At 35.8% G+C, this 24,446-nt stretch overlaps 1 protein-coding gene across 2 annotated transcripts in view; it reads left to right on the forward strand.

Annotated features, from left to right (window-relative positions):
- The window catches only part of LOC145685688 (gem-associated protein 8-like), a 40,403-nt gene that overhangs the window by 7,628 nt on the left and 8,329 nt on the right, over positions 1 to 24,446 (forward strand). For both annotated transcript variants that reach the window (XM_081758112.1, XM_081758111.1), the window contains exons 2-4: positions 11,201 to 11,517; positions 17,115 to 17,394; positions 19,744 to 19,791. In XM_081758112.1, the coding sequence (XP_081614238.1) occupies positions 11,212 to 11,517; positions 17,115 to 17,394; positions 19,744 to 19,791 (634 nt within the window). In that variant the 5' untranslated portion in view covers positions 11,201 to 11,211. The remainder of the gene's footprint in view (positions 1 to 11,200; positions 11,518 to 17,114; positions 17,395 to 19,743; positions 19,792 to 24,446) is intronic.

Raw genomic sequence — 24,446 nt, forward strand, 5'->3', positions numbered from 1 at the left:
GTTACTTATGTGGGAGACTGCCATACCTAGCCCATTCTAGCGTGGTCCCTTCATACAAGCTATGCCAAGGTGTAGTTTTTAAGAAAATTTAGGACTGAGGTACGAAATAAAATTTTCATAATATAAGATAAAAAAATTGATGGTACAAAATTAATTCTTACCTGAAGTTTCCAGTTGCATTTCAACCACATCACTGACGTTAGAATCATCAGAAGTAATTTTCGAATCAACATTATTACCATTTGTTTTGAGTTTCCAGTCTTTTCTTACCATTGCATTTTTCATAATGATTCTTCATTCTTTGAACTAAACCAACCGTTTCTTTCTTACACGTTTCGCAACGAGCTCGTATGGTCATTTTCTTATCTGATGGAGTTTGAGTTACTTTAACAAATTTCCTCAAAATGATGTACTTTTTTCTTCCCCTAAAACTCATGTTAAACGATTCCAAGTTGTGCGGAAACTAAGAACCAACATGTACTGTATCAACGAATGCCTGTGACATTTTTGTTTCAGAACCGCAATTTAGCAAATAACCTTTTTGCTTTCTGAATACAAAACAAAAAATTGTTTCCATGATAATTATTTATTTATTTATTTATTTTTTTTAAATATCAGTTCTACAAGTAGTCCAACCTTAGACTATGACACTTTCTCGCAGGTTAACTGAGAAACATTTAAATAATACACGTTAAAAATAAGGGGGAAAAAGAGATAAAATAAATTGTAGATCACCATATTGACTTGCTGTAGCCACGAAAACTCAAAACATTCACATGGGAAGAAAATAGTCTTCTGAATGGGAGCACTTTTTGACAATTTTCCTTCTCTGGCAGATTTTTTCACAAAATTAAAATAAAATAAAAGTAAACATGTTTAAAACAAGTCTTAAAAAATACACGTGTTTAAAACAAAATGTTTAAAACGTATACATATTTTGTTTTAAACAAAATCAATTTTTTAAAACAAGTTTTAAACATTTTGTTTAAACAAAACAACCCTGCCCAGAGCTGGTTAAATATTAACACTTCGGGCACAGCACGTCGTGTAATGCGAAAGCTGCTCTTTGAGTGAATTGTGGCCAGGGGGCGGAGGTAATTTGGTTCCAAAATATTAGCAAGTAGGTAATTTCGTCACCGGAAATTATGTCACGATAGTTTCGTTACCGGTGTCTTTTAGAACATAATACAAGTGCAATGAATGAACTCGAAAGAGTTTTTGAAATTGCTCTCTTTAATCTTCAGCTGAAGAAAAACTATGCAGCATAATCGATATATATATATATATATATATATACTCATGTGCAAAACTTAAGAATAATAATTTGAAAATACATAGACAACAGTTTTGGAGAGTATGGTAAATGCATATAATTTATCCTATTACACATACCTGACTGCTTGACACGCGTAACTCCCTATGTTTCCGCTTGGTGATGCTGTATACACCCATTGAACAGTGGTTGCTGATGAGCGCTGTTTCAACACGCAAGCACTTGTGTTCGAAACGTTAGAGACTTGTGAGTCAAAGCTGTATTACTTGACATAGTGCCAGTGTACGTGTAGGAGCATGGCGCAAAGAGACAATATTGATGATGTTATGCGTGGAAGAATCATCGGGCGACTCGAGAGGGGTCAGAACCAGATGGACGTGTCTCGTGAATTGAGTGTCCCACAAAGTGTCATCTCGAGGATCTGGCGACGATTCCAAAGGGGGTGAAAGCGTCTCTCGGAGGTCGTCCAAGAAGCACCAGTGACCAGGAAGACCGTTACTTACGTCTAACTGCCAGGCGCAACAGACAAGCACCGCCTCAGATCTCTCTAGGGACCTTGCAGCTGCTACAGGAACGTCAGTGTCACGATTTACAGTCTTATGACGGTTAACTGAGGGACTCTTGTATGCTAGAAGACCAGCAAGGTGTATTCTATTGACCCCACAGCAAAGAAGAGCTCGGTTGAATTGGTTCAGAGAATATCACGCATGGACGCCAGAACAATGGCGTCATGTCCTGTTCACAGATGAATCTAGGTTCAGTCTCACCAGTGAATCTCGACGTGTGTTCATCTAGAGAGAACCAGGAACACGGTTCCTTCCAGCTAACATGACTGCTGTAGTCCAGTACAGGGGCAGCGGAATTATGGTATGGGATGGGATCATCCTGGGGTCCCGTATACCTCTGAATGTGTTCCTACGGGGTACCGTCGCTGGTGCAATGTATCGGGATGACATGTTGAACCAATACGTTCGTCTGTTTCGGGGCGCAGTGGGGTCCTGAGTTCATTCTAATGGATGATAACGCACGTCCTCATCACGCTGCCATAGTGGATGAGTACTTTGAGCACCAGGATATCAAGCGATTCGATTGGCCCAGTTGCTCACCAGACTTGAGTCCATCGAACATGCATGGGACATGCTTGACAGGCGAATTGCACGTCGTCAAATGGCTCCAAGATCCATTCCTGAGCTTCGGGAGACACTTGTACAGGAATGGCAAATCATACCCCAGCCATTTCTTGATAATCTCATTCTCAGCATGCAATCACGTTGCGGTGCATGTGTTGCAGTGCGGGGCGATTACACACACTACTGATGTCCTGTATCTTACGCTTAACCCTCGAAAACCACATTGGTCTATTTCCGAATTTTCCCATGCCCATGCATTTTCGTCTCTGTTGCCCATCCTGTGCATTCTCTTCCAGTGTTTTCGGACTGTATCCATTTGCAATTCCACATTCCAATAATATATGGCTGATTCGTCATTCTCTGAGTGCAATAAACCATCAATTATTCTTAAGTTTTGTAGCATTATTCTTTTCTCCTTTAGCATATCTTCTATGATTTTGTGTATTAATTCGTATGATTTTGTCCCAATCTTATCAAGAAAAGTAAGGCCTGAAGCTCTTAAACCAATTTTCTTTTCTTCTGTCATGTGTGAATCAAACCTATCAACTAAACTTAACATATCGTAAATAAAATTTATTATAGGTTTGCCTTCTTTTCACAACTGTTGCGAAGCCTTTTCTGCTTGTCTAAATTAAAGTGCGAGCTTACCTTCTTTATTCCACCATTTCATTCATTTCTCATCATCCCCGTCTCCTTTAGCCTAACTGGCATAATCATGGGATGTAAAACTCAAGGATTTTGTTTCATTGTATTTCTTTCTTTAATTCTACAGATGAAAAGTTCAATTTTCTTTGTCTTTGTGAATTCTGTCAAAGAATTTGAAGCATAAAAAATGATGATATAACTATTGCACTGTGTGGTTGGGAAACATGATCGCTTACTTTGAAGGAAGAACACAGACTGAAAGTATTTGAAAACAAAATCCTGAGGCGAATATTGGAACCTGAAAGGTACGGGAATGGGGAATGACGGAAACTTCGTAACAAAAAACTGCATAATATATATTGTTTACCAAACTTGGGTTTAGGAGACTCAGGTGGGCAGCTTATGCAGCGAGAAGTGAAGACAACAGAAACGCTTTCAAAAATTAAACTGCAAATCCAGAATGAAAAGAGAAATAGAAAGATCAAGATTAAGGGGGAACAGTATTAAGATGAATGTCGTAGAAATAGGAATACAAAGTAGAAACTGGATCCAGTTGACTAAGGACAGAAGTCAGTGCAGAGCTTTCGTGAATGCAACTTGAACGTCCGAATTAGTTAGCATCACCAATGATCAACGGAGTATAAACGAGTGAAAAATATACAAATGTCATATAACATCACAGTATTAATCAATTACAATGTATAAACCAGGAATTGTGAGAAGAGTATGGTAAAACCAGAAACGCAGTGTCAATTTGAAAATAGTCAGTATCACAAAGTGGGAGATTAAAACTGGGGAATAAAATGTTCTCAGTGGGATCCGAATGGTAGTACAAATCGATGAAATAAAGCTAGTACCGTGCGTTTTCTGGGCATTTAACTACTGTGAAGATTACATTTCTTCAAGCCTCAGTTAAACAACATAATAAACACTGCTCAGAATAACTATCACAATTTCGTGTAACAGTTCTTTATACGAAGTAGAAATCACAAATTATATAGAAAATGAAGGAGGTTATGCCTGTGTAATGATCGGAAAACGTATGCAAATGACAGTTACGCTAATACTGTACTTATTTAACCCTATTTAACATCTAAAATTTTGAACTTCACACACGCCAAGAAATGAAGCTATTTTCTTGTTCCCTGAAAAACCATGTCAACTACGGAAGTAAGTTCTTACCTTCTATCATATCTTCTGTCACACACAACCAGTCTGAAAGAATGTCTCAGGTTCTTTCTAACTGTCCCTGCTAATGTACTTCTTTCGCCAAACCGCCAGAAATAAACACTTCGCCTGAGTAAACAATTTCAAAATAAAATTATTCATATTTGGCATATCGTTATTAACTTAATACAAAAGCTGACTTTATTATGCGTGTATATTCACCTTGTGAAAATTTTGAAATCTTCTATTTTCTTCGTGGGCCACGATTTATTAAGAAAAAGCAGGTAAACCAAAGCAAATTCATACAAATTGCAATTAAATGACACATCATACGTCACATATTTCTCATACATAAAGAGAGAGAGAAAGCACGAACTAATTTGTCAAAAACTTGAAGACAAATTATGAAAAAACGAACCACAATGAGTATTGCCTGCCCAGTAAACACTTCAAGAATTAACTCAGAAAGTGTTCTTGACATTTTCACTCTCAAAACAGAGAAGGTGTGATAGCTTAATTTTTTTATTGACACTCCTGATGATACTATCCCAGTTCTTATCTAGAGTCCCTTCATCCAAATTTAGTTGATACTTTTTGTCCCAATGGAGTAAGATTCACATATTTGTTTCTATTGCAGAACGGGGTGCACTGTGGCTCAATTGTAGAGCGCTTACTTCTGTTGCGTTGGGTCCCTAATTCGATGCCCGGCCAAGTAAGCTTGTGGTGAACAATATCATGTCCATGTGTTTCCTCGGGATAATCCCACTTTCTCATTCCGCCAATTCTTCTATTATCATTCACTTGCTTTAATCATCGTCTCCCTTAGCCTAAAGGGTGTAATCGTGGGACGTTAAACTGAAAGATTTCAGTTTGTATTGAAGAAGTTTCTTCGTGGATAAGGTAATCTTAACATCTTTAGTATTCTGGTTGGACTTACTTAAATGTTTTGACAACCCAGAAACATCCGAATCCTGATCCGTAGAATCTCTTATATGTACCTCAATCCTGGTATTGATGTTCCTCTTGATCCCGATGACAGAGCTTTCTTTGTCTTTCTGCGATGAGGTTTTGTAAGTCAAAAATTTTATGCAGGAATTTAAAAAAAAAAAAAAAAAAAAAAAAAACTATCATATTTTTTTTATTACAGCGTTACATGGCAATTATTCTGCACAGGAGCGGTAGATTTTCTGCGATCACATCGCAGATCGCGGCATGTTCTGCTATGGGGCTCTTGATCATACCAGTATATAAATGATCAAGATCATTTTCAGATGACTTCGTAAACTACTGCGTTCGTATACTTACAATAGGGTGACCAGATTCTGACAAGCGAAAAGTAGGACACAAGTATAATGAATTCTTGGCAAAAAGTAGGAATGCGAAATATGAAGCAGAAAATTGTAAGAATACCATTTATTCGGTGTGTGCAGTGGCTCAATAATGTATTCAATATGTAGAAGAAATATTTGGACATAAAATAAATTTACAAACAAACAAAAAAAGTTTCCATATATCAAACCGTCTTCTTAATTTTATCTCCTTTTTACCTTTTAATCAAGGCGTCCCATGTTCAGTTCTCGGTCGAATCACAACCCTTTTTTTCAAGTGTAAACCAAGTAGCGGTTTGGATGTTACTTTAAGCGAAAGTCTTCTCCGTGATAACCTCTTTATTACATAAGGATATTAAGCCTAAACATACGAAACGAAAACAAATTGTATATTTCTGCTTGCCTAAATGCCTGTTGTTTTATAAAGGAGCCAAGATTGCTTAAATGTATTGATAGAAATTGGAAAAATTTATCGACTGCCTACGTAGCTTCCAACATTAGCTTGGATTGGATTTTTAATTTTATTGAATGATATCTACATACTAAATTTTTATTTTAATACTTCAGTTTTAGCGTACTGATTGATAGGTTGACCTTAAAATTTGACATCCAAAGCAATAATGGGATTTTCCCGATGGCTAAGGCGGGGGTTTCCCGATTTATATATAATTCTATACAATGGTTTCACTTGTGCAACTGTATCTTTTTGTCCTTCTGAAATGACTCTTGATAATTATATTAACAAGTATGTAAAGATCAGTACAATGTATTTTTATATGGAGTCCTTCGTGAGTGAGTCGGCAGACTCATTGCACTTGTAGCCAATCAGTCTCGGTTTCGAGTCCAAATGGAGGACAATTTCTCTTGGATGTAAGCCGAGAAGCGGTTTGGATTCCGCCTTAAGCTTATGTGACCCGTTCCGGCGTAAACTCGTTGTTGCATAATAACACTAAGGCAAAAGAAATACTTCTGACCATATGTAATATAAATACACAGAGCAAACTATTTATACAAAAGAAAAAAATAAGTTTTTGCCAACTCTGCTTCTAACTGCACTGTGCTTGGATGTGCTTGGAATTTCATATGATGGAGGTTTTGCAGTATACACAGTTTTAAAATATTGTGCAAAACTATCTGCTATTTCCCGTGTAGACAATAATTGTGTATCACGATATATGTCATAGTATTAATATTTCGATTATTGACTTTATTACTTTTAATGTAATTCCAAAAATAATTAGGATTATTTTTGGAATTACATTAAAAGTAATAAAGTCAATAATCGAAATAAATTATATGCCTTTTTATCACTTTCTTCAACTTCTTACGACGCAATTCTAAACATAATTTAATTATATTCAGAATATTTTATTCTCTTTCTAAAGTATCTCCTTCTGTTTCAAAGTTATTATATCAGCGGAGAACCAACTGGGAAATGATCTTTTCTTATGTAACTTTCTTTTGGAAACATTTCTCTCAACAATGCCGTTAAGCACCCTATAAAAATAATCCAATGCTTGATTCGGATCTTTAAAATTATGTATGTCATCCCAACTAACAAACTCAAAAAAATCTGCTTTAGAATAGTTACACACAGTAATCGAGTTACACCAAGCACGAGATGGTCTAACAATTACTGATTCTTGAATCAACAGAGCCGGGTGATATAAATCTTCGGCTACAAAAGGAACTCTATTTATATTCATATTTTCACTGAGGTTTGTTATTACCAGGGTGGAAAAAATTATGATTTTTTTAAAAAAATCATTTTTGTTGATTTTTTTTATTTAAATCGATTTTTTTGATTTAAATCAAATCTTTCTCCTCGTAAATTACAAGTCGCGAACTGAAGAAAAAGCATTAGGAATTAGTATTAAATGCTAATTATGCCATTTAAGTGAAAGTATTAGGGTTGAATTTTGAATTAATCCCCAATTGTTAACCTATATCAATGCCAAACAATGTTTCTTAACCCTTAACAATTATGGCTTTTTAAAAAGGAAAATTATTGACTTTCAGTCAAGCAGCTACATCATCATCCCTATTTATCCTAGGATCATGGTTCATACCTCATTCTCTTCAGAATAGAACAGCCTTTGAAACGGTAACATTCACATTTCCTCATCATATCCCTGAAGCGGGAAATTTTGAGAGAAAATGGGATTTTTCTGATTTTTTTTTCAAATTTTGATCCCCTCTGGACTCCCTTGTGTTAACGCACATATCTCAAAATCAACTGGGAAGTATTAAGGGGTGTACTAAATGTGTGTATAAAATTTTAAGCTATCTTGAATAGTAAGGGCGGGGGAAAATATTTAACAATGAGCTAAAAACATTCCCACAATGCCCCAGATAACCCGCATGTAATATAAAAATTTCCTCAGACATCTCTATTTATCTTAGGGTAGTGATTTGTATATTATTCTCTTCAGAATAAAAAAGATTTTTCAATCGTACCATTCAAATGTCTCCATTGTGTATCTGGGGCGGAAAAATCACGAGAAAAAGGAATTTTCTGTTAAAAATATCCGTTTATACTTTTTTACCCCTCTGGACCAACCCCTTGTTTTAAGGTAGAGATCTGAAACACTGAAAAATACTAAGGGTGCATTGAATAAATGTGCAAAATTTCAATCTTCTAGGTGCAAAAGTAAGCCCGTGAAAAATAATATTCCCCAAATACCCTAGATTCCCGTATAAAACAGGATCTCAGGTAAGTTTCCTGAGACATCCCTATTTATCCTAGGAGCATAGTACGTACATCATTCTCTTCAGAATAGAACAGCCTTTCAAACGGTACCATTCATATGTCTCCATCTGAATCGCTAAAAAAGCTATTTTGTTAAAAATATCCTTTTTTTTTTTTACATTTTCCCCTCTGGACCCCCCTGTTTTCACGCAGAGATCTGAAAACATCTGAAAAATACTAAGGGGTGCACTGAACGAGTGTGCAAAATTTCAGTCTTTTGAAAGCAAAATGTAAGCCTGCCAAAAAAATAAGAATAATAGGCATAACAAAAAATATCTTTTTTAAATTTATGATGTCATCACACACTATGACTCGACACAGAAAGGCGTGAAAGCATATGTAACATGTTCTACAATGCCTTCAGTCTTGAAAAAAAAAGTAAAAAGGTTTATTGGTACTTTTTTAATCGGATAATGAAGATTCGATTTTTAATAGAAAAAATGAAATCTTTAATTTTACGTCCCACGGTTTTGCCGGTTAGGCTAAAGGAGACGGTGATGATGAGAAATGAATGAAATGGTGGAATGAAGAAAGTGGGAGGAAACGGGAGAACCCCAAGAAAATCCACGAGCACGGTGTTTGTCCACCACAAAGTCCACACGGCGCGAGTTGGGGTCGATTTTTAATAGAATAAAAATGGGTAACTTAAAAGGATAAGCATTAAGGAAAAAGTATACCAACGTTTATCAAAATGTCATTTTTTTTCACAAAAGTTACTGATATTTGGTAGGGGCATATTTTTTTTTAGAAAAATGGAACTAGCTTGAAGCACGAAATACACAAATTTCGCCTAAAGTTATAAATCTTAAAAAAGAAATCGGAGAGGGGATAGGACCCCTCTAAATACGCCCTATTATCTGGGAACAAACAAGCAGACGCGCACGCGAAAGAATTTTCATCTTAAATGTCGATGGTGATTTTCCCGTTGCAATAGTTAACGATTTAAAAACCCAAACTCATTGTTACGAAGAGAAGAAAGCAGGATTGCTCCGTTACCCGTTCAAAACGGGATTTTCCCTAATCATCCTGTGCATGACACTCGTTTTCATACTATGCAGTACATACTGTACATTTGAGTCTCATTGTATTATGATTATTAATTTCCGTAACCGAAATAACAGGACAGAAACGGGATTTTACTTATTTTCACTTTAAATTATTTTATTTCGGAATTTGATTTAAATCCACGATTTTTATTAAAAAATCAAGTGATTTAAATCGTGATTTAAATCAATCCACCCTGGTTATTACTAAATCTAATGTTTTACCACATCGATTCTTAATATTGTTTATAGATTCAACGTTCAATGACAGAATTAGCAAGAGAATATATCATATCACCTTCTAAAAAATCATAATTTAAATCTGATATCAAAGATAAATTAAAATCACCAATCAGAATAATATTATGATGATGTGATTTAATAATTTTCTCGACCTTTGACAATAAATTATAATATGTTTTCGTTTTAGAGTTAGGCGAAAAATAAACAGTGATTACTAGATACGTACGATTTTCTATTATAACTTTAAGGCAGACTACTTCTATACTTTCATGAAAATGGTTTAATACGCCTATCAAATCACCACAACCTTTTGTTATTCTATCTTGTCTAAATATAATATACCTATTATCTAAAATGTCATTATCATATACTCTTGGTTTTAACCAAGTCTCAGTAATAATTATGATATCAAAATTAGCTGCTAGAACACTTGTGTACAATTCACTTAATTTAGTATTTAATCATCTTGTATTTTGGTAATAATATAAAATAAATCTATTCTTAATAATCATGTTGCTCAGTTTAGTTTCCTAACGTCTTCCAGTGTTTTAAGTAAATTATTACAAATATGCTTCAGTTTATATGGTTATAAATTAGTGCATATTGTAATATTTAAAAGATGTAATATTTATTTAATATGCTTTTCTCTCCTCATTTATGGTTCATTTGGCTGTGCTGCTAAAAGTATGATACGGTGCTGGGAATTTTTCTTTTGTACAATATGGGTCAATACCATACTTCGAATAAATTACCTTTTCGAATGAAAATCAATGTAAGTTCTTTGCATCTACCAAATTCTGAATATCGAAGTTTCTGAAAATGTTTCTTTTGAAAACCCGTTGCAAGGTTTTGCAGCGCAGCCAAAAAAGCGAGAAGTGCCTTGAAATATATACTAATGAAAAAAAGAAACGGCCGATTTTTGTACAGACCAGATCTTCTATAGGTGCGGGATCTATAACACACAAAGAGTGAAAAAGTGACTGACTGGAGCGAGACTCGAACCCAGAACCTCCGGCATACTGTGCCGATGCGTTAACCACTACGCCACCCAATCTACTTCCCAATATAGCAACTTACTCGGTCACTGTCGAGGTCGGTGCTGTCATCTTGAACTACGTAGATTGTACCACGGACTCCTGCTGTGATTGGACAATCCTGTGTCCATATACCGAGCACTTTACGACGGTTGTGATTTCCCGAGATGAGAACACCGACCTCGACAGTAGCAGAGTGAGTGGCTGTTTTGGGAAGTGGACTGGGTGGCATAGTGGTTAACGTATCGGCACAGTATGTCGGAGGTTCTGGGTTCGAGTCTCGCTCCAGTCAGTCACTTTTTCACTCTCTGTGTTATTACCTTGAAATACTTTGTGCTAAAAAAAAAAAAAAAAAAATGATGTACCAGTATATAAGGAACGATATCTTTGATCTTTTAAGTCATTAGAACATAGTTTGAAAAGGCAGTGTATTCTAAGGAGTGATGTGCAAAAGAAGAACAGTATAGAAGTTAATAATGCTATTTTAAGAGGAAGGAGCGTGGCACATGAGTTATCCTCATTCTGCGCCAAGACCTTCCAGATGTAGCCGTTTTTTGTGATAACGATATATTATAATTTTTGTTGTAGGTATCCAAGGGATGGAGTCAGATGAAGAGAGCACCGAAGAGATAAGCTCTATGTCGCAAGAAGCTTTCAGAGCGTTTGACAAAGCACACAAATCATCGAAGGGAAAAACCGCAGAAAACACTCAGTGTGGTTGTCCCAAAATGGTTCAGTTCGACTCTCCGTGTTTCGATTGGTTTTGGCGCACATACTATAGGGCGATTGACTGGCAGAAGTGCCACCAGATCGCTTACTGGAAGTCACGAGCAGCCGCTCTCCAGTATGAGAACTTTCATTTGCATCAATGCATCCGCAGTATGGCGTCGGGAAGGTTTCCGCCTGTAAGTAGTTAACAGTTCAATCATGCTAGATTGCCTGTATTTTATCCAGAAATCCAAGATTATGGGTAAAATCAATCCATAAATTAAAATTGTACTAAGTATAATTGTCACATGTATGTCAGTAATCTTGTTATTTGCAAGTTTGCCATTTTTGGAAGAGCCTGTATATTTTTGATACAGGCAGGTATTATTTACTTAAGTTGTACTCACCAAAACCACCCAGAATATACTTCAAGGTGGCGGCAAATTGGAAAACCGGGAAATGTCAGGGAATTTGAGAAATCAGGGAATTTTGTTAAGATTCAGGGGATTTCGCTATGCTAAAAATATTTTAAAGACATTTTAAAAATAGATAATTTTAGATGTGGTTAAGTGCTTGTTTTTTATGTGGCAGCTTCAACGATGAGTAGTAAATTCATTTTCGCCCCACTTATAATTCCAATCCTTTTCAACGAACTTAAAAATTCGTTACTGAATTCTCTCTGTGTGTGTGTCTGTCTGTCTGTTGTTTGCGATCTTTTCAACTTTAAGCCCTTCATTCGATACAGCATCAAAAATTGTCTGAGAAAGTGATGGGATTTTTGGCGTCACTCTTACCGTTCCGGAGATATTAAATAATAATAATAATAATAATAATAATAATAATAATAATAAAAGAAAAACGATTTCCGGAGATTTGAGGAGGCATGTCTTAGGAATCATAAGTTGATATTGGTGTTGATTAATAAGAAAATGGTAAATATTTTGGTACTAAATAGTAATCGGTGACCACTGTCCAACTTGCCAGTGGCCACCAATTAATATCGGTACTAAAATATTTACCATCCTCTGAGGTGTCGATCAACGCCAATATCATTTCTCCGTGACTTGCCGTTCCCGTGATATTGGCCAAAAAATGGCCGATTTTCAGAGATTTAAGGAGCCATATCTCGGGAACCATAAGTTACAGAGAGATGATATTGGTGTTGACCAATACCTAAGAGGATGGTGAACATTTTGGTATCAAATAGTAACCGGTGGCCACTGGCCAACTGGTCACCTTTCTCCAAATATTGGCCAAAAGAGTTCGAATTTCGGGAGATTTAAGGAGCCATATCTCGGAAATTGTAAGTCATAGAGAGATGATATTTTGCGAGAAACAAGAAAGATACGAATAAAAAGATTTACTACTACCTGTAGGAACAATCAGTTATCCTTCCCGTTCCATTCTTTTTAAGTTCGTCTTGGCAATGCTCTTGGAGCATTCTCAACTGGTTTATTATTTTCTTTTTCGTTCACACTAGTTTCCTATTCTGCATTAAGTGAAAGTAGCTTATAATACAAATCAAGAGATTTTGGAGTATAGTTATTCGTGTTTGAGCTGTGTTTTCATTATAATGTATTTTAATTCGCAAAGAGTTTTATTTCTGAAGTTGATATAAGTTTACGAAAATTGTTGATAAAGTTCCGTGTCAGCGTTTGCATTGGGCGCTAATTCCGTGTGGACGGAGAGTTACCAAATTTGGGTCATGGGTACCTTGGTCCAGGCCCCAGACCAAGACAAGCGCTTTTTTCAAATTTTGAACCAGAGGGGTCTCAGCGGGGAAGTTTACTGGGACCGGCCTGGGGACCAGACAAGTTGACCGAGAGTTACCAAAAATTTTAGTCACGGATACCGTGGTCCAGGCCTCAGACCAGGGCGTTTTTTTTTTTTTTTTTTTTTTTTTTTTTTTTTTTTTCAAAATTTAAACCAGGAGGGCGCTTACCTGGACATGTAAAAGTAGTAGAAAATGACCTATATTAGTGTCGAAGTCATACTTTTCGCGGTCGCTGAGATCAATGGTGAAACTCTGATCGCATTAACTTCCAAATTCACCCTATTCCTCTGCGGGCCGGAGGTCACCGGGGAAGGGGATACCAAAACATGTAAAAGTAATCCAAAATGATTGATATTAGTGCCAAATCCATAGTTTTCGCGGTCGCTTAAATGAATAGTGATACTTCCACAGGCGCTGACTTCCTAATACAGCCCTCATGCGAAGAATGGGTATATTAAGCTAGTTTTTAATATCTTCAAAAGTAGCAGATGCAATTTCGTATAATCTTGTGTATTGCGTCTGTAAGAGTTTTGGGGTTCAGTTTTAAGAAATCTCAGCAAGAATATTTTATACAAAAACAAGAAGTTTATCAAGAAGTCTGTTGTTCAGTTTTTCAATTTTAGAATCATTGCATTAAAGAGACTGTACCCTGTAGAAATAGACTATACCCTGTACCCGGAAAAAAAAGACAAGATCTCTTTATTTCTAAGTTATTCAACTATCGACCAGATATTTATCATTCTACAAATACTTGAAAAAAAGTGGGAATACGATACCCCGATGCATCCATTCTTTATTGATTTTAGAAAGACTTACGACTCAGTTAGGAGAGAAATATAGTTCAACATTCTTACAGAATTTGGAATACCGAAAAAGCTAGTTAGATTAATTAAGATATGTTTAAATGAATCCCAAAGTAAAGTCCGGGTAGGAAAATTCTGTCCACGAGCTTGCACATCGACAATGGCCTGAAACAAGGAGATGCGTTGCCGCCATTATTATTTAACTTTGTTCTGGAATTGGAGTTAATAAGGAAAATCAAAAATAGCAACCAGGGCCTAGAGTTCAATGGTGTTCACCAGGTTACGGCGTATGCTGATGATGTAAATTTAATAGGGGATGACAGGAGAACAATAGAAAGAAATGTAGAGGTACTATTAAACCCTTTCAGGGATTTGGGTTTAGAAGTAAATGCAGAGAAAACTAAATACATGGAAGTCCGTCGAGATCGTAAAACTGCAAATTATGGATGCGTTAAAATATCAAACAATACTAGGGAATTCGTGTTATTATTCAGTTCAAAATCTTTTACCGTCGCGAATTCCGTCGAGGAATTTGAAGCGTAAAACATATAAAACGATAATCATGCCTGTTGTTGTGTATGGTTGCGAAATATAGTCGTTTACTCTGAGGGAAGAACGTAGACTGAAAGTGTTCGAGAACAAGATTCTAAGGCGAATATTTGGACCCAAGGGAAACGAGAATGAGGAATGGCGGAAACTTCATAAGAAGAACTACATAATTTATATCGTTCACAAAACATTGTTAGGGTCATCAAGTTTAGGAGGTTAAGGTGGACAGGTCATGTAGTCAGACTAGAAGAAAGTAGGAACACTTTCAAAGTCTTAACTGGAAGTCCAATTGGAAAACGACCGTTAGGAAGACCTAGGCATAGATGGGAGGACAATATTAAGATGGATCTTGCAGAAATAGGAATACAAAGTAGAAAATGGATCCAGTTGGCTAAGGATAGAAGTCAATGGAGAGCTTTTGACATTGAATATCCAGGTTCCATAGGCCATAGAGTTAGTTAGTTATTCAATTTGTATTGTATAGTCAAGAAAAAAGAAAGATGTTTTCAAGAAATGATTCGGTCTCTATATGAGCGGTTGAACCTGTTGTCAAAGGTTCCGAAAAAGCGGCTGGAATCATTAAAGGCTCGATAAACAAGGTAGATCCACACTTCCACCTTTTAATCTAATTAGTACATTATCTTTAATAATGTAAACAATAAACCGAATAGGATAAGAAATAAAAGTTATTATCTTTGTTCATCTTATCTAGTAAGATTCAGGTGGGTTCTGACTATTAATCTGATGTGAAATTTTGTGATGTTTTGGTAGCATTCTACCTAAATAATTTATCTGTTACCCCTTTTCCAATTTTTGTCCAGCTTAATCAAGCCATTTTTAGCAGACGGCATGATGAAAGACTATAGCGAACACCAAAAGGTTAAAGCTTCAAGTTTATTTGAATAAATAAATAAATAAATAAATAAAATAAAATAAAATAACTCTTGTATCTTAAAGAATCCACAGATTCATCGTGGCACCAACAAACGCCCGCCGTTGGATTTTATTCTGATGTCAATCCAGTTCACTTTCCACGATTCTGCTTTCTTTTGTTTCTCTACCTTTCTGCCCGTGCCATACGTAAAAGTCTTTCCCGTAGGCGTTTTCCTGCCAATGCACTTTTGCAGTCTGCACGTACTTTTCATGCGAGCGATCTTCTTTTCTAGTTTTATATTCTGGATGGAATTAGGTTCAGTGAAGAGTACATATTCAAAACTGAAAATTAAATGGTCGAATTGCTTCCGTTGATGATCGTAAGACTGCCTTTGCGGGTTCGAATCACGCTCAGAATATGAACGTTGCATATTGTGCTGTCACCGTTCACTGCATTATCATTATTATAGACCACATGTTAAGCAAAATGCCTATTCTTTAATATTAAAGATATCAAACATATTGTTTTAAAGTTTATATGGGATTATAGTTTCAATTTAAGCCAATTTTATTTTACCTCTTTCGCCTCTTTCTGCCTAAATAATTGCTTTAGTGTCTGATGTTGCCTTTCTATGTATTTTCTTCAAAATAAAACTTTATTGGGAGAAATAAGTAATTTAGTATTTCAAGAAAGGATTCTGCGTCTTCCGAGAAATATAAGTGTTGTTTGTGATGATAGGATGTCGTAAATATGTACTATATGTACTGATAAAGTGCTGAAAAACTAACTGCTGTATGTATTGATAAAGTGTATAAAATTTGGACTGCTATGTGTAGTGATAAAGTGCTGTATAGAATGTATTTTCCAAATATACATGGAATACATGTCAGTGTTTCGTTTTTATAATTATATACAATAAAATAAGATATTAAGAAACGGATATGTTTCTATATTCTTTGAACATTGTCTACGACTTGAATTTATTTTTCTAATTGTATTTTTATTATTCCGAGTTACATTTTAGTGCCTATTTTTGAAATTTTAAGTGCCTATTTGTCTGCCTATTTTCCAGGTTTTTAATGCCTAAATATTCGGTCTCTAATCATCATCATTCTATCATTTTCCCCTTTAGTCTAAAGGCCACAATTATGGAACGTAAAACTCAAAAATATAATGTCCAACTTTGCCCTATAAGACCCCATCAAAGAGTTATACAGACGGCACATGCACTGTCTGTGTAAATCTTTGCTGTAGTCTTCTAGACTCCATGTATAGTGCTAGAGTTAAATACATGAAGGAAATTCTTAGCATAATACCTAAAGGGTAAAGTTTATAATAGTTTTACATAAACGTCCTTATCTTCTTATCAGAGCTTATTTTACAATTTGTGGAACGTAAATTGCATTCTCCTGCCCCTGTTCTTGTTGCAGAGCGTAAATTTTTAGAACAGTAGACTCCTATGTATTTATTGTAAATTTTCTGTTTCTTATTCGTTGGTAGAGTTGGGGGCACGGTGGCTCAGTGGTAGAGCGTTCACCTTTGGTGTGTGGAGTTCTTGCTTCGATTCCCGCTCACGCGAAGTGAACTTTGTGGTGGACAAACACTGTGTGCATCGGTTTTCTCGGGGTTCTCCCGTTTCCTCCCACTTTCTTCATTCCACCATTTCATTCATTTCTCATCATCACCGTCTCCTTTAGCCTAACCGGCATAATCGTGGGACGTAAAACTCAAAGATTTCGTTTCATTTTAATTTTTCGTTGGTTGAGTTTGACGACTTATTCGTATTCGTTCCAGGTTTCCATGACCTCAGCACCGGTGAACTGGATGCCCTGCCAGCCCTCGAGTAACCTTCCACAGGATAGTGAGACTGTCCCATCCAGTTCTAATAACAAAAAGCGATCGAGGAGGTCTAGGCGAAAAAAGAAAAAGAAGAAGAAGAAGAAAGCAGAACAGGGTCACAAGGAGCCTTCGGATGCAGACGACGCCGATGAGGACGAGCCCAATTTTGAGTTTTTAATCACTGACGAAATGCTAGAATTCTTCGAACAATCCATCAAGCATAAAATTGAACTTAGTAAGTAACGAAATTCATCTGGTAAAGATATATTGTGGCTAACTTTAATTAGTTTTATTACTTACTTAAATACATGAATTAACACGTAATTAAATGTCTTGTTAGGTGCCTCAGACTGCTTCGTAATATTAAGTTAGTATACAATTTTAATAAGTACTCCTTTCATTGATAATAGTTGTATCGAAATCAACTGGTGCTAACTTGAACTTCTTGAAAATTTCGAAGAGAATCTTAAAAGACAAAATCGTTACGTCCAAATATTTTCTTCATTACAATAGGTAGTTGAGAAGTATTTTCATAAAATAATCCAGTATTGAAGTGCATTACTCAACGATTATAATTATCGTTTGTATATGAATTTCTCTTCCGAGGAACGTCATGTATATGCGTATCGTGTCATGCAAACCTTCTAGTCAATTTTAAATAAATTCTTTTTTGTGATGGTTTCTCACATTGACGAAAGCTTATTTTTTTCCTTCATTCAAGGCGGTAGCCATTTTACGTATCTGTAATTCATGGATGCATCATCTTCATTCCCAGTTCAGGAAAATGCTATTTGTGAGCATAAGAAATCAATAACTTTAAGCTAATTCAAAAAGTGCTTTTTTGATAATATCTTATTGAACTATGTTTAATTTCTCCTGGGGAGGTACGGTGGCTCAGTGATACGTGCATGAATGTCTTTCTTCAGGTCACCAAAAGTGTGAAAATCATAAGGGAAAAAATGTGGTATTGAAGTGTTCCCCAGCCAAACCTCAGCGTATCCCTCACCAGATTAGCAGTATGGGGACTGGCATTATCATGCAAAAGCATGATTCCGTATAACGGCATTCCAGGGCGCTTTGACTTTATTGCGCGTCTCAGTTTCTGCAAAGAGTCTTCATAGAACTTCGCATTTATTGTGGCTCCACACTCGAGGAAGTCAATAAGCAGAGGGCCTCTGCAGTCGAAGAAGAAGGTCATCATTACTTTACCGGAACAGCTTTTGATTTCTTTGTTTGGGGGAGGAGGATTGGAGTGTTTTGATTGTTGGCTCTCGGGCTCAAAATGGTGGCACCACGTTTCGTCCCCTGTGACGATACGGCACAAAAATGCATACTCTTTCTCGTGGTAGCGCTGCAGATGTATCAGACGTGAAGCCATTCTGTCAATCTTTTGTCCCTCCGTCAATTGAGGCGAAACCCCCTTCACGCAAATTCTTTTGGAACTGCAAGTGTTCTTTGATAATGCTATGCATGGAACCATTCCTACCTGAACACGAATTTCTTCCTCTGTGATTCGTCAGTTTTCTCGGATAAGACCATCAATCCGCACAATCACATCAGAGGTAATAGCTCGATGGATCTGTTCTGGGCACGAATCGTCTTGCAGTGATGTGTGCCCTTCTCGAAATCTCTTACGTCACTCGTGCACACTTGTCAGTGATATGCAGTGTTCGCAATACACAGCAGACATACGACGATGAGTTTCGTGTGTTCTAACACTCTCAGCCATCAAAAACCAAACCACACCTCATTGCTCTTTGCTTGCCTCCATTTGAAGCTCGGACTGGCCAGGGCAGGAGTGCAGGGATCGGGATCCCTGCCGGGGCCCTCTCTAAATATATACATATATATAATGAATATTGAATAACATGGAAAGTAAGATAAAACGTGTATGCTGTGTTGGAGCATAGTTACTCGTTGTAGTCTAGTTTGTTCCATTTCCAGAGTTCTGCCCCCAGCATTGAATGCAGTCTTGGGGTCTCATTATTGGAATAAAACTAACAGTATTATTAAGTCATGTTTGGGGCTCTTTGTTTGTGGCGTAGTAAGAATATATTTCAACAATATGAAGAATGGGGTCTCCAGCATCATATTGTTTAAATGTGTACGATATTAGGGCCCCGTAAATGCCGAAATAAATCTGTTCTGCTGGGACTCTCTGTTAGTCGTTTGACAAGTTATTTCAACACCATAAAGAAACAGAACAGGTTCCCATCCTGGAGCCCCATTACCACGCCGAAAAACGAAGCTGACAGCTTTATGAAGAAAAGCCATCCCCTCCTATCGCAAACGTTTTACAAGATTCTGTTTAACTTGATGACGACGACGACTGACTACTACTACTACTACTACTACTACTACTTACTACTAGTACTACTACTACTAGTAGTACTTACTACTACTACTACTTACTACTACTACTACTACTACTACTACAACAAGAAAGTTCTGTCGCTTTTTGTTGAAGTTTGTGTTCAGTTGGCCCTATATGGACAATCCTGTATTTTGTATAGAATGAATATTGTGTTACGTGTTTGATGTATTTTTATTTATCTTATTATTATTATTATTTGTATCCTTTAAGGGAAACAGCGTCAGGCAGAAGAAGAACTTGCAAGGGAGGAAGATCCAGGTTAGTAGAAAATCTTATCTATTCATACTTTATTTATACTCTAATGATTCTGGTTGACGCTTTATCACTAAAAAAATTTTCAACACGCTTCTTTCAACAGCAGTATTAAAGATTAAAGAAATACATTAGAAAGTTGTCACTATACGAGGGGGTATCGTAAAGTTTTAATTATCATAGTAAAAAAAAAAAAAAAAAAAAAAAAAAAAAAAAAAAAAAACTCAGAATACAGGAATTGTTATAATTTATAGTTAACACCTCCCTATGTAGTAACCACTCAGATTTACACATTTGTCCCAGAGTTTTCTTCACTTTACGAATACCGTCATTGTAGAAGTCTGCATATAGTGCTTTAAGCCACTCTTCCACCTCATGAATGACGTCATCTGTGTTGTTAAAATGGCGACCACGCAACGGATTCTTCATTTGGGGAAACAAGAAAAAAGTCACTGAGTGCGAGGTCGGGAGAATACGACGGACACACGCCCTTGCCAACTTGAGATGAATGAGCTGGTGTCAGCAAAAGAGGATCCTAGTGCACAGATACCTTAGACATGTGAAGTTTGTCATGGATAATTTTCCACACACTACCATAACTGAGACCAGTCTCATTCATAATCGTTTGGGTGGTTACACGTCTGTCCTCGAGTATTAAACATTCCACAGGGTTCATAGCGAATCACTTTTTTAACTAAAAGTTACTTTCTTTCAAGTTAGTCACTAAAAGTTACTTTCTTTTTCAAGTTTGTCATTGAAAGTTACTTTGGAGGGGGAGGGGTTGTAAAGTAATTTTTTGTGTGTGATTTGTGTTTTGCATTGGCAGTTTTCTAAGAAAAATATTATAAAAATAACGGGAAAAGGCAGAAACTTGTTATTTGTTACTCTTGTGAAAACTTCAGTACTGTTGTGTTGCAACATGTGAACAAAGTCAGCTTTATTCTCACTTCAGCTTTTATTCTTTCTAAAGCACAGTGGATGGTTGGTGGATGCTTAAGCTCTCAAGGTGGCTTTGAGAGCCCTTCTGTTTACAGTTTACTTTTTCCCCTTTTTACACTTTCCTTTCTATCTACCTGTTCACAGTTTACTTTTCATTGTATGCAGAATGTTGGCAGAAGCCACACCTACGTTTACCAATCATGTGGTACCAAGACAAAATTTGTAAGAAACCAATTGTACAAGACAAAATTTTATTACCAGTTAATGGCAAACCAGATGCTATATATTAATTACATTACTTTAGTTTTGTATTATTGGACATAATGAAAATATAAAAGTTTGGCCTTACCCCATCCAGATCAAGTTGAAATGCAAAACCGCGCAAAGTATGTTTTTAATTATGAACCTCTAAACACAAGTGTCCATTTTTTTATTAGCTGACGAACTTAAGTAAAATAATGTTTAATCTTGATATGTCAAAACATTACGTATTTCAGCTATGATCCAGCCCGCCCTATTTTGGTTGAAAAAAAAAAATGTAAAATTCAATTTATGCCCAAGTTTAGCATCAAAGTTTAAAGTTACTTTTTGATGAGATTTTGGTCATTTTTTGATCACTTTTTCATATGTTTTTGGTCACTTTTCAACTATTTAGAAGATACCAGACCACTATGACTCCTGCACTCCACTTTCTTCACAGTGGTCTCATCGTCTGTCAGGGATGTTGTTCTAGGTCTTGGGTCGTCTGTGAGAGACATATGATCAGTTTGGAATTTCCTTTTCCACCTTACCGTGGTGTCAAGATGGACAATCATCGCCATACACTGCCTTAATCTCGTCATGAATTTGTCTGGCATTATTACCCTTCAAATGCAGGAACTTTATCACACTGCGAGTATCAATCTTATCCATCTTGCACTTTGATCACTTTTGGCACACCCTGTAAAAAAATAGCAATCCTTAGGAGATAATTTCCTTTACGTCATGCACATAAGAACCAAACGTAACACTAACAAAATTTCATCATCATAGCTTAATAACTTCTTGGTGATAATTAAAACTTTAAGATACTCCCTCGTAAAAGTGAGCTCAAATTGTAGGGAAAAAAGTAAAGTTATGTTGAAAAGAAAAGCAGTGACATATACAATAAAACAATCATGTTCAACTCTTTTCAATCGCTTCGTAACTCTTCACCTACAGATACATTATCTGTGAAATAAGAGTATTTACTTTAAAAGTTGCTTCTCGTGTTTCCAGTCTATTAGTTAGCAACAATGAAGGAATGTCCTGTTATTGAATCAAAAATTTTATTTGTAAAATGGCTTAATTAATAATAATATGTAAAAAATAAGTGAGAATAGTAATGCTCTTCACTTACAATTTGATGTTACCCTCTCATCTTAACAACTTAAAGAAGTCTTAAAAATGTTGATTTTGGTGCTAATTTTCGTACCCTTTGTTGTTAGTGATGCACAAGTCACATCCAAAAATGAAATATAATTCTGTGTGACATACTTTAGTTTTTAAAAAAAAAAATTTGAACTTCTGTGCCTATAACAGTTGATATATATAGAAACGAAAGTTTGCCGAATAACAGTACATTTAAAAGTCTTGATGTATAACAACACGTTTATCAGTCTAAATGAGAGAAAATGCATTGTGTGATCGGAGTGGTCCTACGATTGTTGAAATATAATTTTGAACACCCAAGACGAGTCCAGACCAGAATAATTGAGGTCTAATCATCATTGAAAATTATTTGATGCTGCTTATCTGTTCAAGTTTTAGTTTTCTTGTCTAATTTTGCTTAAATCTAAAAAGCGTTGTCGACGATAAAATGATAAAGAATTGAAAATAGAAGTGCTTTATAATCTCATCCATTTTTATTGTTTCGACAGAACTTTTTAAAATTAAAGCTGAAATCGATAAGGAGGAGCATCAACAAAAGTTTTGATATTGAATGCTCTTTAGCTTTAGATTATTGTTGCAGTTTAGGTTTAGTTAGTTGTAGATACAGCACATAGTTTAAACTGTTAAGAGCGAACGTAGTTACATCGTAATGGTTGCACCTTTTCTGATTCCATCCATTGCTATAAGATAACAGTCTAAAGACTCGCAATATGAAAACATTTTACCATCTCCAATGACAGCAATATTTCCGTCTGTCAAACTCTAGATGCCTTCAGTGAGATATTACATAAATGAAAACAAATCTTGAAGAAATTATTTTAACAATGGGCAAACAGCAAAGTAAACTTTATTATTCACAGGACGTTTTCATACAAGGTTCCTACTGGTCAGGGAACCGTATCGGGAAATCGAAGACGGGAAATCAGGGAAATTTTATAAAATATATCTTTTCTAATATTAATCGTATACCAATTTCAGCTTAGCCAATCATTAATGATCACAGTATGGAACATTGTTCAGATTTTTATGCGAATAAGTGGAATGTACGTATGGGCAATTGATTACTATTTGTCTCTATAGAATAAATGAAGAGTAAGGGGAAAAAAGAAGGAATGTCACAAAACTCCATTTTCGAGAAAACAGCGTTCTAATAGTAAGACTATTCATGGCTTTGGATTAATTGTTTTAACAAAAGAGACACTGACCAAAGCTTAAAACTTTACTTTATTTTAAATTATAATTTGTAACTGTTTCGGATATCTAGCATATCCTTCTTCAGACACGATCGAAATTAATGAAAATACAGACATATATATAAATGTTGTTATAACAGAGTTTAAATTCTTTAACCGTCATATATATATTCATTGTTATAAAAAAATTTTAAATTCTTTTAACAGTCATATATAGAGTCATTGTTGTACTTTTTTATTTTTATTTATTTATTTATTTATTTTTCTTATTTACCGAGGCCTTCAGCCCATCCTGTAAGTCTTCGTGTTCACTTTCCAATTAATCACTTTCTTTATTTTTGGTTCTTATAAGGGCCCTTTATTTTTATTTATTTATTTATTTATTTTTCTTCTCTATGTTATTCAAACTTCCTTGCCATGATTCATTAATTGGTAAGCCCCCTGTCCAGTTCATCAGTTTATCTCTTCCTACCTTCTTTATCCAATCCGCTTCTTTCCACTTCCTTATTATCATTCTTTTCTCCATCTCCAATACTTCCGTCTTATCCCAATTAATTGCGTGATTCGTCTCCTTAACATGTTTGTATATGCCATTGGTATCTTTTTTCTTCCTAACATCATCTTCATGTTGTTTTATCCTTTCTTTCATTCTCTTTCCTGTCTCTCCTATATATGACATATCGCAGTCCTCACACCATACCCTGTAAATGACCCCTTCTTCCTCTTCATTAATCTTTTTAGTTCCTTTTCTATTCTTCTTCTTTATTGATCTTAATAAAGTTTCTCCACTCTTTCTATAAGTTCTGACCCCTCCTTTCTTCAATAAATTCTTCAGTTTCTCCGTTTCTTCTCCCATACTTTCTATGCCATGCCATTTTCCACTCTCATCCTCTTCATTCTTCTTTCTCCCTCTCTTCCTCTTCCTGCGTTCTTCTTCCTTCTCTAACTCTTTCTTGCTGTAACCGTTCTTCTCTAACTGTCTGTAGAATTTCTGTATGCTCTCCTTCCTTCCTTCCTCTTCGTCCTCCATCATTTCTATTCTTCTTATCATATTTGTTATGAAATTTCTCTTTGTACTCCTATCCACGTCGCTCCTCTCATGTCAGTACACTCCCGCTG

Source organism: Thermobia domestica, chromosome 5 (assembly GCF_964235325.1).
Source record: "Thermobia domestica chromosome 5, izTheDome1.hap1.1, whole genome shotgun sequence".
Classification (NCBI taxonomy): Eukaryota; Metazoa; Arthropoda; class Insecta; order Zygentoma; family Lepismatidae; genus Thermobia; species Thermobia domestica.